Raw genomic sequence first — 14,447 nt, forward strand, 5'->3', positions numbered from 1 at the left:
TCTTATTAAAGCAGAAGGAAGAATGGCTGTTGTAACAGGGAAATCTCCAAGAAAACATGTTCTAAAAAAAACAGAAGCTTGGCCAACAGTACCTCTTTCAGCAGGGCAATAATTCCAAACGGTAATTAAAAGTATCTTTGGCCTGAATCAAAAGCAAAAAGATTAATATCCTACAAAGGCCCAGTGACAGCAATGATCTTAATCAAGATGACAATCAGTGAATTTTACTGAAAGCTGGAGCCCACAAGCTTCATCTTGACAACCTAAAGAAAACCTCCTTGCAAGAATGGGCCAAGATCACCCGTGAACCACAGGAAAAACAAAAATATGGCAGTTTTTAATATCTCTTAAATCAATATCATATTAATATTATTGGTCATGGTTCTAAACACATACAAATATATACATTTACATAAATACTGTATGTATCAAGAAACTCCTTCTAGAAGCCTGGAGGTAAACTTTTACAACTGGTGGAGGCCCTCCAGTTGGACATCCTTGATGTGCAGATTGAAAACATATAATAACTGCCAAATATAATATATCTTGAAGCTTTGTCCAGGCATTTGGCATGTCTGCCCTACCCTGGAATTTGTAATGTTCCTATACATCTGCACTCATCTAAGGGTGGTGACAAACGCTAAGATTGCAGGGAGATTACTCACCCAGTGACAAATCGACTCTTCTTTCGGCCACTAATCTCTCCTAAATGCCCCCATGCCGGCTAGAATGTAAATTGCAGACGGGATGGCACTCAGAACGCTTCGTTTTCTGACGTTGCCTCACGAGGAAACTTTGGGCGTCTTCAGAAAACAAAGCAATCCATGTCCCATCCCGCCGGCAATTTATATTCTAGCCGGCAGGAAGGCATTTAAGGGAGAAGAGGCAATTTGTCGATGGGCGACTAATCTCCCCAAAATCTTAGCGTGTGTCACATCCTTCATACTTAGAAACAACACAGGAGCCATTTACCAAAGTACAAAATACTTCAATTTGGTTATTTATCACCCAAAATTGCAATATTAGAATGGATTTGTATTGTGGCCACAATAATGATTTCCATACAGTGCACTTATCTATTAGGATGCATATTCATATATCACTAAAGATATCACCCACATTTTTAGCCAATATAGACTAACACATTTTCGTCTATTCCACCTCATTCCAATACCTTTATACTCCTTTTTAGTGGTTTTCCAACTTCTTTCTGTAAATTCTACAACTCTTTAGAGCAAACAGTGAAATGAACTTTACCTGTTTGCTGGGGCTATATTTGCCACTTGCTGGTGAGACTGAGCACATGGGATCTGAGATTCCTTGGCTGGTTGACTATCCACAGGGATGTCAGGAGATGTCTGACTTATCTTAATGTTGGTTTCTGGATAGGAGTCCATATCTAAATAGGACCGTTCAGGCATCTCAGGTCCAAGCTCCACACGGTCTGCTAACATGTCCCCATAGTGAGAATGGTGGAGATGACCATGATGTCCATGATCTTTCCGTTGGGTCTGTGATGATCCTTTGTCCCTCCATGGAATCCAACACAACTTCCAGGAAACAAAGAGTGAGACTCCTAATAAAACAATCCCGCAGAAGGTGACAATGACCGACAGCAAACTGACAGAAATATCTGCAAAAGAAAACAGAACCAAGTGAAACAGTGTAATTCAGAAAACAGTTTAACTACAGATGGAGCAGAAAATATCTATATTTTTGGCTGTCAGGGTTTTACCATGTCCCACAACGTTAAACAAATCATTATCATACTTATTTATTATTATAATGAATGCTGTGTCATGCTGAGCTGTGTTGTGTTGTGCCATGGTTCTGCTAACTTTTTCTATTGAAGAACCATTTACATATTATACGTATATGTTATACATTTGAATTGGAATGACCCATAAAGGTTGCTCAACAGTGGAACAAATGTTGGGTTCCAATGGTTCCAGTGCCTCAATTTCTCAATAATGTTTAATATTAAAAGTCAATAAAAACAAAACTTAACAGTGCAGGATAAGGCACAAAGTCCAAAAATGGGTGCAATCTGCCATGATTTCTCCACTGTCCAAAATTAGCCTGCATTGGGCAGCACTGTATGCATAAAAGGGGAGGGGAGAACAAAAACATTCTTTCTCCTGCCTCCTACTTTTTCCTCTAACTTGAACATCATTCAGATGCATGTTAGGAAGAACCAGCAGGCAGTAATTAAGGCCAGGATAGAGGGTCAGATTTTCATTATTGTGCCCCTTATTGCTCTTGACCTTGTATCAAGGGTCAAAAGTAGTTGATTCCTTCAAACTCTTAGCCTGTGCCTTGATTGTTTGAGGCACATCATGGTCTTCATACAATACCCTACTAAAATTATTAATTTAGTGTCACCCCCCCACACTCAATTTCCTGGGCATGAAACTTTATTTTCCAAAAAATGACTATTTTTCAGTTGTACAGCTGCCTTTTATTACTGCCCCACCTCACTAAGGATCTATGAATAGCTACGTTGCTGCCTGCTGTCATAGTGGAATGCAGGTAACTGGCGTCCCGCACTCATTGGTGAGTTGGGCCTAGACATTCATGTGCCTGTACTGTCAATAAGTTCAAACATAAAAGCAGCATCCCCATAAAATCAGCTTCTGGGTATGAGACACAGGTGATTTATCAAACTGTCAGTATTTGTTTAATAGAAATATATATTGCAGATATATTAACCATTTCCATCTAAAATAATAAATGATACACTGAGGTGGGCTATAATATATGATATATGTTAAGAGTTGACAGAGCAGTTAGAGCAGATTTGGGGCAAAAAAAGAAAAGGAACTTAAACGCAAAAGTTTTCAAAATTTAAATGGCTTTAAAAAGAATCAGAAGACACCTCAGCAATGAAAAGTGCTGACAGATGACAGGAAAGGTTAGTCCCAGGGGACAGAGTGAAGATTAAAGAGAAATATGCTTCTTGTACAATGAAAACCAGCTCTGATCATTTATTTCACTTTTGTGGCTCCCTGCTTTCTTAGCCTGCTACCTGGAGGGGCTGTTGTCTCTTGCAGATGAGAAGTTACTATAGCAGAACGGCAGCAGCTGCAGATGCAAATCGGATGGGCAGCAAATCAATGCTGAGATCACAGGAAGTCTTTCTTTTGGCTGATAAACTATTGATTACAGACACACCATGGCAGACAACAAGAAACAGTACTCAAAAGAGCATCAAACAGCAATCTGCAAGGTAGGCACTGGGTTCTTCAATTTACACTGCAAAGGTATTGACAGTACCTTCCCATTCTTATGTCTAGGAAATGTATAAGATAAAGTGCCAGTTAAACGTTCTTGAATAGTGATGGGCGAATTTGCGCCATTCCGCTTCGCTGAAAAATTCGCGAAATTCGCGAAACATTCGCGAAACGGTGCCGGCGCCCGTTTTTTGACGCCAGCGCCCGTTTTTTCGACGCCGTTTTTTCGGAAAAATTTTTTTGATGCCGGCGAATTTTTGACGCGAATTTTCGCGGACGTTTTGCGAATTTATTCGCTGGCGGCGAAACGCGCAAATTCGCCGCGAATTAGCGCCTGGAGAATAAATTCGCCCATCACTATTCTTGAATAAATTAATGAAAATGTTAGTTTGGTATTAACATAACAGCAACAGTTATGGGAATTCTAAGTGTTTACTTTTTTGCTCCAATTAGAGATATGTTTTATAACCAAGCAGAGCTCTTTCAATCTCAGTCTCAGACTGTAGATGCATCAGACCGTACACAGGTCTCCAGTGTGACCCACCTGTTGGCCCAGGAACCCAACGATCAGAGCCATGGGGAGCTTCCTCTAAAAAGCTTGGGACCTGGGGTTTTCCAGACAACGGATCTTTCCGTAATTTGTATCTTCAAGCGTTAACTCTACTAGAAAATCATGTAAAAATTAAATAAAACCCAATAGGCTGATTTAGCTTCCAATAAGGATTGGATCAAGTACAAGCTACTGTTTTATTATTACAGAGAAAAATGGAGTCTATGGAAGACAGCCTTTCCATAATTTGGAGCATTCTTGATAATGGGTTTCTGGATAACAGATCTCTTACCTATATTAACTATGAGCACTGACGTTCCCATGAGATCAACAGAATTAAATATAACTTTACACAGTAGCGTATATTGTGCATGGGTGTTGTAGGGTGCCTTTTCATCTTGCTTGGTATTACTGTTATACTATAATTTGGTGTTCCCATTATATAATTTCCTATTTTCTTATAGCTGGCTAGGAAACAGTGATACAGTTCTGGAAGGCTTTTAATAGATCCAATTTCAAATAATGTCTATTTGCTGATGATACTGAATTGTGCAAAATGATACGTTCCATGCAGGATGCTGTCACGGATTGGACAAAATTGGAAAACTGGGAAGCAGATTGGCAAATGAATGTTCAATGTTGACAAATGCAAGGTTATACACTGTGGTAGAAATAAAGGCTAGTTATACAGTAAATGGTGCTGTTTTGGGGGCCTCCTTAACTGGAAAGCTTTAGGGATTTTTATGGATAACAAGCTGTGCAACTTTAGGCAGAATCACTCAGTGGCTACTAAAGTAAATAAAGGGAATTAACTAAAGCAATGGCAATATAATTGTATTTAATACAATATAATTTTAGGTCCCTAGTAAGCTCTTGTCTTCTGCAGTGCAGTTTTGGGCTCCAGTACTTGAGATGGATGTTAATGAGATGGAGAGATTGCAGAGACATGTAACTAGACAGGTAAAAAGTACAGAAGAATTCAGAGGGAATACTTGCAAGGGGACATAATTATTTTTTACAGTAAAACGACATGCGTCTAATTCGTCGCCTGTGTCAAATCAGTGCATTTTCCTTGTCTATTTAAAGACGCCAGTGACTTTTGACAAGTTGCTAAGTGATCTTTCCTCCTGTTGATTCTAAGCCTTGTTCCTGTTTGTCCTGATTGATTCTCTGGTTTGACTTTGGCTTGTTATTGACTTCTGACTCTGTTGCCTGAGTCAACCCTGGCCTGTTTCCCGTTTGCGATCCTTTGCTGCCTGAACCAACCTCGGCCTAACCATGACCTCCGTTTGGTTCCTCGCAGGCCTGGACTGGGAGTCAAAATAGGCCCTGTCATTCCAAGTACACAGAGGCTGCAGCCCAAACAGCCTACTACAAGCCCATTACATGGTAACTTTCTATGGAGCCGTACAGCAGCCCCTCTGGCATTTGCCAGAACCCACAGATTGCCAGTCCAGGCCTGGTTCCTCGGCTCCATTATCTACTACTACCGGCACTTCTGTCTATTTACAAATTCCTCCCCTGTCTTCGTTTCCAGTGTTTTGTATTGTGGAATCTGAAGGTGTGGCTGAGAGCATCTAACTGGAAGCAACAAACCTAGGTACGTGATACACAGGGATGTTGTAGAATTGTCTCCTTGGGTGATGTCATGATGGCAAATTTTATTAATGTCTTTAAGAGCAACATTTGCCACTGGTCTAGAAACTGATATCAACCAGTCAGCAAGAGGTTAGCTGAACATCTCACTGGTTGCACTAGTTTAGGACAGCTGTGCATACTTATAGTACATTGCTCTTACAGTTTAGTAATATATAATAGATAGATAGTTAGATTACTCAGAGCAATGGGTGCATTGTGATACAGGGCATGAGCTCAGTGCATATTTGGGTGTACTGTGCACAAATACACACACATGGTAGGGTTAAAGATTAATGCCTGGAAATGGATCTTGAAGATGTCTCCCTGGGTTATGCCATTCTTTATGTCCACTCTCTCCTGATAGCTTCTAAATTATGGATTATTTTGTTCTTTCAGTCTGATGAATTATAGATCGGCTTATGTTCAAGAGATATTTTATTCCCTCTAAAATTACGAACTAAAGCTGGTACAAATAATTAGTTCCTGGTCATAAAAATAACTGGAGAAGGCAGTCTTATGCCAAAAGAATGCAAGGACACCCTAGACACCCAAGGACACCCCTAGAATCATAAAATTTCTTTTTAAGAAAGCAAATTCACATACAAACAGCACATATACTCTGTATCCTCTGGAATGCAATGGTTGACTGTTTTTTAGGTACTATATAGAACCCTGCAGCTGAAATATGTGGAAAACTCTTGATCCATTGCCTAAAGCTGGCAGCACAATGGATAAAGAGTTTTTACCACACTACTTACAAACAGTTTTTCTGGTTCTTGTGAAGTAATTAACTTCTTCCAACATGGCAGTCCCTCAACAGAACCTCCTTCCCAGTGTTGGTGGCAAAGTGATTGTGAGGTGTATATTTGTCTGAAAAAAATATTGTTTTCCCCCCCGACTGGAGTATGGGGGGCCATAAAAATATTTGAGCCTCCAGTTGGAAATCCCTGATGCATATTAATATCTGCCAAATATGTTCTGAATTGGTAATATTAGTGTATATATGTGTGTGTGTGTATATATCTATGCATATGAGCAGCAGTTACTATGAATGATAGTCTTAGTATATTTTCAGTGTCTTTATTGATTTGATTATGATCCCCCTTAGCTCGTGGCAGATTTCAGCCATGCAAATATATATTCACCCCAAACCTCACCCTAAATGACCTTCAAACTGGGCCTTCAGGGTCAATTCTCCCTATTTGTTGAAGCCATCTGTTTCTCCCTAGCACAACAATCCACAAATTCTTGATTAAAATCACATTAGTTCAGGTTGAAGTCTTTGGGGATATTTTCTAGCCATATCTTCAACTGCAGAAAGGACATAGGACAATTAATTGTTCAAAAGTTCATACATTGGGGGGTTCTTTGGCACCCAGGGGTTTAAAGATCTATTAGATATTTAATGATTGGTTACTGCCTCAACAAACGTACAAGGTTGGAATGAATGAACTACGGATATGCTTTTACATTGAAATAAAAACCAAAACGACCACTTTCGATCGATAAAGTCAAACTGATTGACCTTGACTGCACAACAATGTGTGTATGGAATAGATGTTAAAAGATTAAACCGTAGTATAAAATGACCTATTTTCCTAAATAGATTATAATAAACAAACTGTTTTATGGAGGTATACATCAACGGAGTGCTCAAATGCTCATGGATTCCGGTAGTGGCATTTTTGTTGAGTGATTATTGGTTGCGGTTGTGCAAACGCCCTACCATCTATTAATGTAGCCTTGCCTTACAATCTTACATTCAGGTCTATTGGCTACAAGATCACGACACACTTTAGCTGTGAGATTGCATTACTCTGCTAGCATAAAAAAGACTGGAGTCTGTAGTAGCCAGTAACCAAGCTTTTGCTAAAGGCAAATTAGATTTTGTAATAGTTTTAGCATGTCCAGATTTTTGTCCAGCAATTAGACATTTTTTGTAAATGATTTAGTTTAAAGGTAATTTCAAGCCATTTGTCATTTCTCAGTACAGCTACAAACAGCAAGGTAGCTTTCATCTGAAAAAATATTTATCCCCCAACTGCAATCCACAAATTCTCCCCCCCCCCAATCTTTCCCATAGGTGTGCACTCTGGCAGCAGACTAACCATTAATTAATTGGAGAAACAAAATAAGAGAAGGAGAGGATGACGGGGAACCTGGTCTTGTATATATTATATATGCTGAACACATGACTTCATTGGACTTCTCAAATAATACATAAGTATATTATATGTCACAGAGTAGTTCCAAGACTATACAGCCAGGGCTGGCAGGTCTGCGGGGCCCAATTCAAACCACTTTGATGGGGCCCCCTAGCCTAGGTTGTTTCTGCTGAATTGTGCTTAGTACAGGGGACTACCCATGCTACCATAGTTTTATGGAATCTCACTGTAGAGGCTATAAACAAACTTAGGGGCTGTTCCTGTAGAATTTAGACCAGAGAAACATTAAATATATTGATAGTCAAGCTTCTATTATAGCTCTTCCAAAAGCACAAATCTCATAATTTTGAAAAAAAATGCTATTTTTATTTAATTACCAAAAACATTTAGCAAAATGAACACAGTGGCAATAAATCGCCTAAAATTCGAATTCTAGTTGATTCGAGGTTGGGAAAAAAATCCCATACCCCCGAAACTCGAATTTTGATAAATAACCCCCTAAATGTACAAATTCCCCCAGAACTCATAGCAGGATGGCACAGTGACTATTTCATGTACAAATACCCCTAGAACTCATAGCAGGGTGGCACAGTGACTATTTAATGTGTAAAATCACAGAGCTCTAAACAGCATGAACACAATGGCAGATTCATAGACAATACACCCTCTGAACACAGTTATTTATTGTACAATAACCTCAGAAAATATATTAAATTTAATATCACGTTTTTAGAGTTAAAAATCAAAAAATATAAGCTGAAGTTCTTACCAGTACTCCCTGCACATACAGTTTGGGTAGAGGAAGAGAGATTTTGAGAAAGTACAAAGTTTGTCCAGAGATGAGTGGAGAAAATCACTGTCAGCAAGATATTAATTTGATTGCTGCAGCTCTTGCCTGACACAGCCAAGCCTGGACACAGGAAGATCACATTCACAGGCAGGAGGTGGGCTTTAGAATGAAGAAAGTGATCATATTGGAGCCAGCAGACCTGTCACTGTGCGCGCAAGTGATCATTGATGGGGAAGGAAGTAAAAGCTTATCCTTTCCTCTTGCCACGAAGCGGGGTCCGATTGGATCAACCTATGGCTAACACTGTACACAGCTCAGGGAACATTGAGGTTGCTTCTAATATCCTCTTACTGTAATAGGGGGTACATTATTTATTATAATACGCAGGGCCAGAATTACATAGGGGCGCCCCAAGGCCCAATGCCCTTCGTCGCCCCTGTCCCCTCTTTATTCATGCAAATTTTTATCATTGGGACTGGAGCAATGGGGATTGGTGCACGGGAAATTTAAAATACGATTGTATCTCCTGCATATCCCTAGGGTTCTTGAACAAATGTGCGTTTGGTTGGGCAGCATGCAGTGTTGGACACCAGGGGCCCACCCAAAAGCCTTAGCCTTAAGCCCCCTAAAATCCTGCCACCCTAGGCTAGGGCCTTGGTGGCCTTTCCACAAATCTCGGCCCGATAATACACAACATTCAGTGAGTCTTGTAACAGAAGTGACATCACAAAGCACCAATTATATGGCTCCTGTATTATACATATACAGGAATGGGATCCTTTATCCAGAAAGCTCTGAATTACAGATAGACTTAATTTTTTCCAAATAATCCAGATTTTTAATAATTATTTCCTTTTTCCTCTGTAATAATAATAAAACAGTAGCTTGTACTTGATCCAAACTAAGATATAATTAATCCTTATTGGAAGCAAAACCAGCCTATTGGGTTTAATTAATGTTTACATGATTTTCTAGTAGACTTAAGCTATGAAGATTTAAATTTCAGGAAAACCCCAGGTCCCAAGCTTTTTGGATAAAAGGTCCCACACCTGTATATATAATATTGTATAAGGATATTCACTCAGAGGGATTAAAATAAAAAGGTAAATAAACGTATGCAGGTAAACAAAATCATACTTTTCAAAAAAATCTTGGTTTGGCCTGAATGAATCATATATTTCTCTAAAATGTCAGGCCCCCTTCGCCTTCTATAGCCTTTATTCATCCATCTGCCTCTGCCATACTTCTTCCTGTTTATTACACAGTTATGAGCATCCCAGAAGCTGCCGCATTGGAACTCACATGCATAAAAGCTCCATCTATTTCCGTCTGTGTACTGTACACTTTTTCATCGATTTATAACATAATCATTAGGTTTCACTGAATTCCTTTTGTACAACTGCTATTGAGCTGAGATGCTCTGACCTCCTCAGGCGCGAGAGAGGTGGCCATCACATTCCTTAGCTGGAATAGTAAATATTCCATGCATCCCAACATTTTGGAAATAGCATAGTGCGGCGAATTTTTTTCACTACGCCCATTTTTGTGGCCACACTCCCTAATTACATGTTCATTTTACAAAAGTTGTACTGGAACAAGGTAGAGCAAGCGCACACCCAAGGCAATCTCCTGAAGATAACGCCTGGTGCTCAGTAATAGAGGATACGGCAACCTCCAAATTGAGTCAAGAAACAAAGATACCGGCACACAAGGCTTGCTTGCAGGGAAACCCTTGCTTTAATTCAAAAGAGCGAAAGTGCAATGTTTCGGGGACACGCCCCTTTCTCAAGCATACGGAATCATTGGTGAACGAGGTATATATAGGTAAAACAATTAAAATATTTGCATACATAATTAGAAATGTTTTTCTTTTAAAAGTGAACGAAAATACAAAAGTGCAGACACATTTAAACAGTAGCAGTCCACATATCGCCTTTCATGTGCACGTAGTGATGTATCCGAACAATGTCCATAAATAGTGAAAATCAATGGTGTAAACATACAGTGCAACATATTGACGCAGTAACAATTCCTTATGTTTCTAGTTCTACAGACTGCCGCTTTGTGAGTTCATTCTTCATAAGAAATTGTTACTGCGTCAAATATGTCTGTTTACACCATTTACTTTGCTTGACGGATTAACGCTAGGGCAACTTCTCTACCTTTGCCTTTCTGATCGCAACTTTGGATTTAGTGAATTAGCAGCGCCCTGGCGAAACTTCGCCTGGCGAAGTGCGGCTAAGTGCGGCGAAGTGCAGCGAAGCCAACGCTGGCGCAACCTCAAAGGTAAGTAAATTTGCCACTAGGAGTTAAATTTAAGGTGAACAACCCTTAAACAATTATTTTCCTTCAGAAAGCTCAAGTCTAACATAGACTTTGCAGCATGGGTGGCTACCATCCAAACAGCATGGCTGAGCAGTTGGAAAAGGGTAAAACATTAGGTTAAAGGGTGCACCACTGAACCATTGAATCTGAGAAAAACAATAAAAAAAACCAAAACACCCACCAAAATCTGAAACACCCACCACAAACACTAATTTAATGATCATTATCGTGCGGGTGAATTTTTACAGCTCAGGTATAAAAATTGTAACTTCTTCACCCAAATTCTACAATACAGCGTCCAGATATATTTCTTTACTGAACACGTGCCCTGTGAATAATTCAGCAGCAAATTATAGTTAAGTAGTGGCTGACGATTTACAGTCATCGAGGGGGCAAACGAAACACCGAGTTACTATAAAGCAGCCTTCAAGTACACATTAAGTTACGAAGAGTAATCCATTTAGTCCAAGTGCAGGCAATTAGAAGTTTGAAGACCAATAAGGGGAAACAATCTAATATTTTACTCAACCCCTTTGGGGTAGATAATAAATCACTCCTTGTTGCTTTCTCAGCAGTAATAATGTCCATCCCCAGCCCTTGAGTGGTGGAATATCAACCATTTGAAATCTTATTTAATCAATTAAATTATGGGAGTCACTTACAGAGACCACAGACACAAGAGTAAAACTATTAATAAGCACAAAAGTGCACCTCTTACATCCGGGATTTGATGACACTCTACACCCTTTGGCAGATTTTGTATCAGAAAGTGAACAAGGTACACAGTCCTATACTTACAGTTTGCCATAGGGGAGTAGTTGAATACAGAACTCTGTTGTGGCCTTCACCCTCTCCAACACTCCCTACCCTAAGATACATTTATATTTGGCACACAAATTATTGGAGATCCAAAGAGTTGGAGAAGGGGCAAATTGAGGGGATGCCTACGGGTATCACTGCATTCATCAGGTGCATTTTTTTAAAGTTACATGCACGGTGAAAAGTGCAACAATATGCACTTGAAAAATGACCCCTACTGTGTTTTAATATATCTGGTAAAAGGAGGGTCTTTTAACTTTTTTTGTTTCAAGCCCCCCCTTGGAGGGCTTCGCTTAGATCATAATTAAATCATAATTAAATGTAAAATGAATTGGAGAGCAACACAAGCATAAAACACTTCCAGTATGTACCAAATAAGAGCTGTGATTGGCTGATTGGTAGCCCCTATATGGACCGGCAGCCTACAGGATACTCTACATCTGTTTTTTTATACAACCAAAACTTGCCTCCAAGCCAGGAATTATAATATATTAAATTAAACACCTGCTTTGATGCCTTTGGGAGCAACATCAAAGGGGTTGGAGAGCAACATGTTGCTTGCGAGCTGCTGGTTGGGGATCACTGGCTTAGGTTACAGATATAGGAAAACAGTGGTGTATTGGCCATGCTGCCCAACATTCCAAGAATATTGAAAACAGAGAATACATATTTAATTCTTAGGGGCAGATTTATTTATTAAGGTTCAAATTTATTTATTTAAGGTTCGAATGATAAATTAGAATTTTCACATTTTTTTGTGTGTCAAAACTCGACCATGGAAACAGTTCTAATTCGAATATTCACCACCTAATACCTGCTAAATTCAATGGTAGAGGTTCACAGACCCATCTGCAGATGCTAATAGCCTTCCTGACATTCATTTTTTTTCAGAGAAAAACGGTGAGTTTTTCGGCGAATTTTAGATGTTCGAGTTTTTTCTTAAATAAGATAACATTCGAGTTTTGAGTACATTCGAATTTATTAGAGTAGAAAAAAATTCACACAAATTCGAAAATCGACCTTTGATAAATCTGCCCCTTAAAGGGCATGTAAAGTCTAAAATAGACTTTACATGTATTTTGCTGTATTTTGTATACTAAATATAAACATGAACTTACTGCACCACAAGCCTAATCAAACAAATGATTTATGCTTTCAAAGTTGGCTACAGGGGGTCACCATCTTGTAACTTTGTTAAACATCTTTGCAAGACTAAGACTGTGCACATGCTCAGTGTGATCTGGGCTGCTTAGGGATCATCATAAACAAAGCTGCTTGAGTTCTGCATGGCTGGGAAGTAAGGCGGGGGGCTCCCCCTGCTGTTCATAAGTATGATTGTTTACCTGCTAAGCAGTTAGGGACCATCTGACAATTCCTATCCACAGCAGTAAATGAAGGGAGAATTTCACTGCATACAGTCAGGTTTCTTATAAAAACGGTACACATTTTTTAATTAAAGTATATTGGAGATGGGTTTCTTTTTCTTTAAAGAAAATCGGATTTTATTTTTTTGCCTTTACATGCCCTTTAATTTACACTGAACTTTTCCCTCCAAATAAGCCTTCAGGCCTCCCCCGTCACTGCTCCAGGGCAATGAATGCATTACCGATGTATTTGTTCCTTCAAAAAATTGATATAACAAGCCTCGGGAAATGTATTCAGATATTATTAATGAACACCTTGAAAACCAGATTCCTACAACAGATCAAAGCGGGTCCTGATAATGGAACACCACACAACAATAACAAAATCTAGATAAATAAAAATAAAGATAATGTGAATATATGCCTTAGAAGTACCAAAGACACCAGGAAGAACATTTTATACAGAGACAAACCCAAATGCAGATTCTATCTTAGATTATATTAGCCTACTTTGATCCTCATCAATAGAAGCATGCATGTTAGGGCAGAGACACACGGTCATATTCGGGGAGACTAGTCACCCGGTGACAAATCTCCTCTTCTTCGGGTCGACTAATCTCCCCGAACTGCCTTCTCACCGGCTAGAATGTATATTGCCGGCGGGATGGCATACGGAACGATTCGTTTTCCGAAGTCGGCAGAAGTTTCCGACCTTCGAGCGTTTTGAGTGCCATCCCGCTGGCGATTTTCATTCTAGCAGGTGAGAAGGCAGTTTGGGGAGATTAGTCGCCCCGACGAAGAGGAGATTTGTCACCAGGTGACTAATCTCCCCCGAATCTGACCATGTGTCTCTGCTCTGCAGCTTAGAATAACCCTGAAAAAACCCTGAGAATTCTTAAATCTCCATCGGAGTCTCGTCTTTACTGTCTTTACTGCTTTCTCTTCTTTTTTTTTTTTTTTGTAACTTAAATTTTTTATTAGAGAATAAAGAAGACATACACAATCATAAGCCTTACAGTATAATACAGCATATCGTAAGCAGTAGTAAACAATTGCTATTTCCGTAAGGCCTCTTCGATAGAGAAGATGGATTAAAAGAAAAGAAGTAAAGAAGAAAAGGGAAGATAGACAGACGGTAGAGTAGGGGGGGGGTGAGAAAGGAATAAAGACTTAAGAAAGAGGGAGGGAAAGAAGGGACAAAGATACAAAATAAACAGCCAAGGACAGTCAACTCCAGCGAAGCTAATAACAGCAGCATATGATTAAGACTTCTGCAAAGAGAAGGGAAATAAGCAAAGACATTCTTGGGCAGATTGCAAATTGAAAAATCTCATTTTGCCAGACCCTCGAGTATCCAAACAGACCAGACCTTCAGGTGTTGCTGGGTTTTGTTCTGAAGGAAGGCCATCCTCTCTTCAAAAAAGCGATTGTTATCTACCCGGGTTATTACTTCAGCCAAAGATGGAGGCTCTAAGGCTTTCCATTTGGCTGCTATAGCTAATCTGGTCGCCGTTAGGATCTGGTTGACTAAGGTCTGGGACTGTCTGGGCAGCCGAGGGAATGGCT

General features: G+C 39.6%; 1 protein-coding gene across 3 annotated transcripts in view; it reads right to left on the reverse strand.

The window, feature by feature from the left end:
- LOC108697775 (synaptotagmin-C) overlaps nucleotides 1-14,447 on the reverse strand; it is a 144,784-nt gene that overhangs the window by 68,108 nt on the left and 62,229 nt on the right. For all 3 annotated transcript variants that reach the window (XM_041571588.1, XM_018228142.2, XM_041571587.1), the window contains exon 5: nucleotides 1,258-1,633. In XM_041571588.1, the coding sequence (XP_041427522.1) occupies nucleotides 1,258-1,633 (376 nt within the window). The remainder of the gene's footprint in view (nucleotides 1-1,257; nucleotides 1,634-14,447) is intronic.

The sequence above is a fragment of the Xenopus laevis genome, chromosome 7S (genome assembly GCF_017654675.1).
Source record: "Xenopus laevis strain J_2021 chromosome 7S, Xenopus_laevis_v10.1, whole genome shotgun sequence".
Classification (NCBI taxonomy): Eukaryota; Metazoa; Chordata; class Amphibia; order Anura; family Pipidae; genus Xenopus; species Xenopus laevis.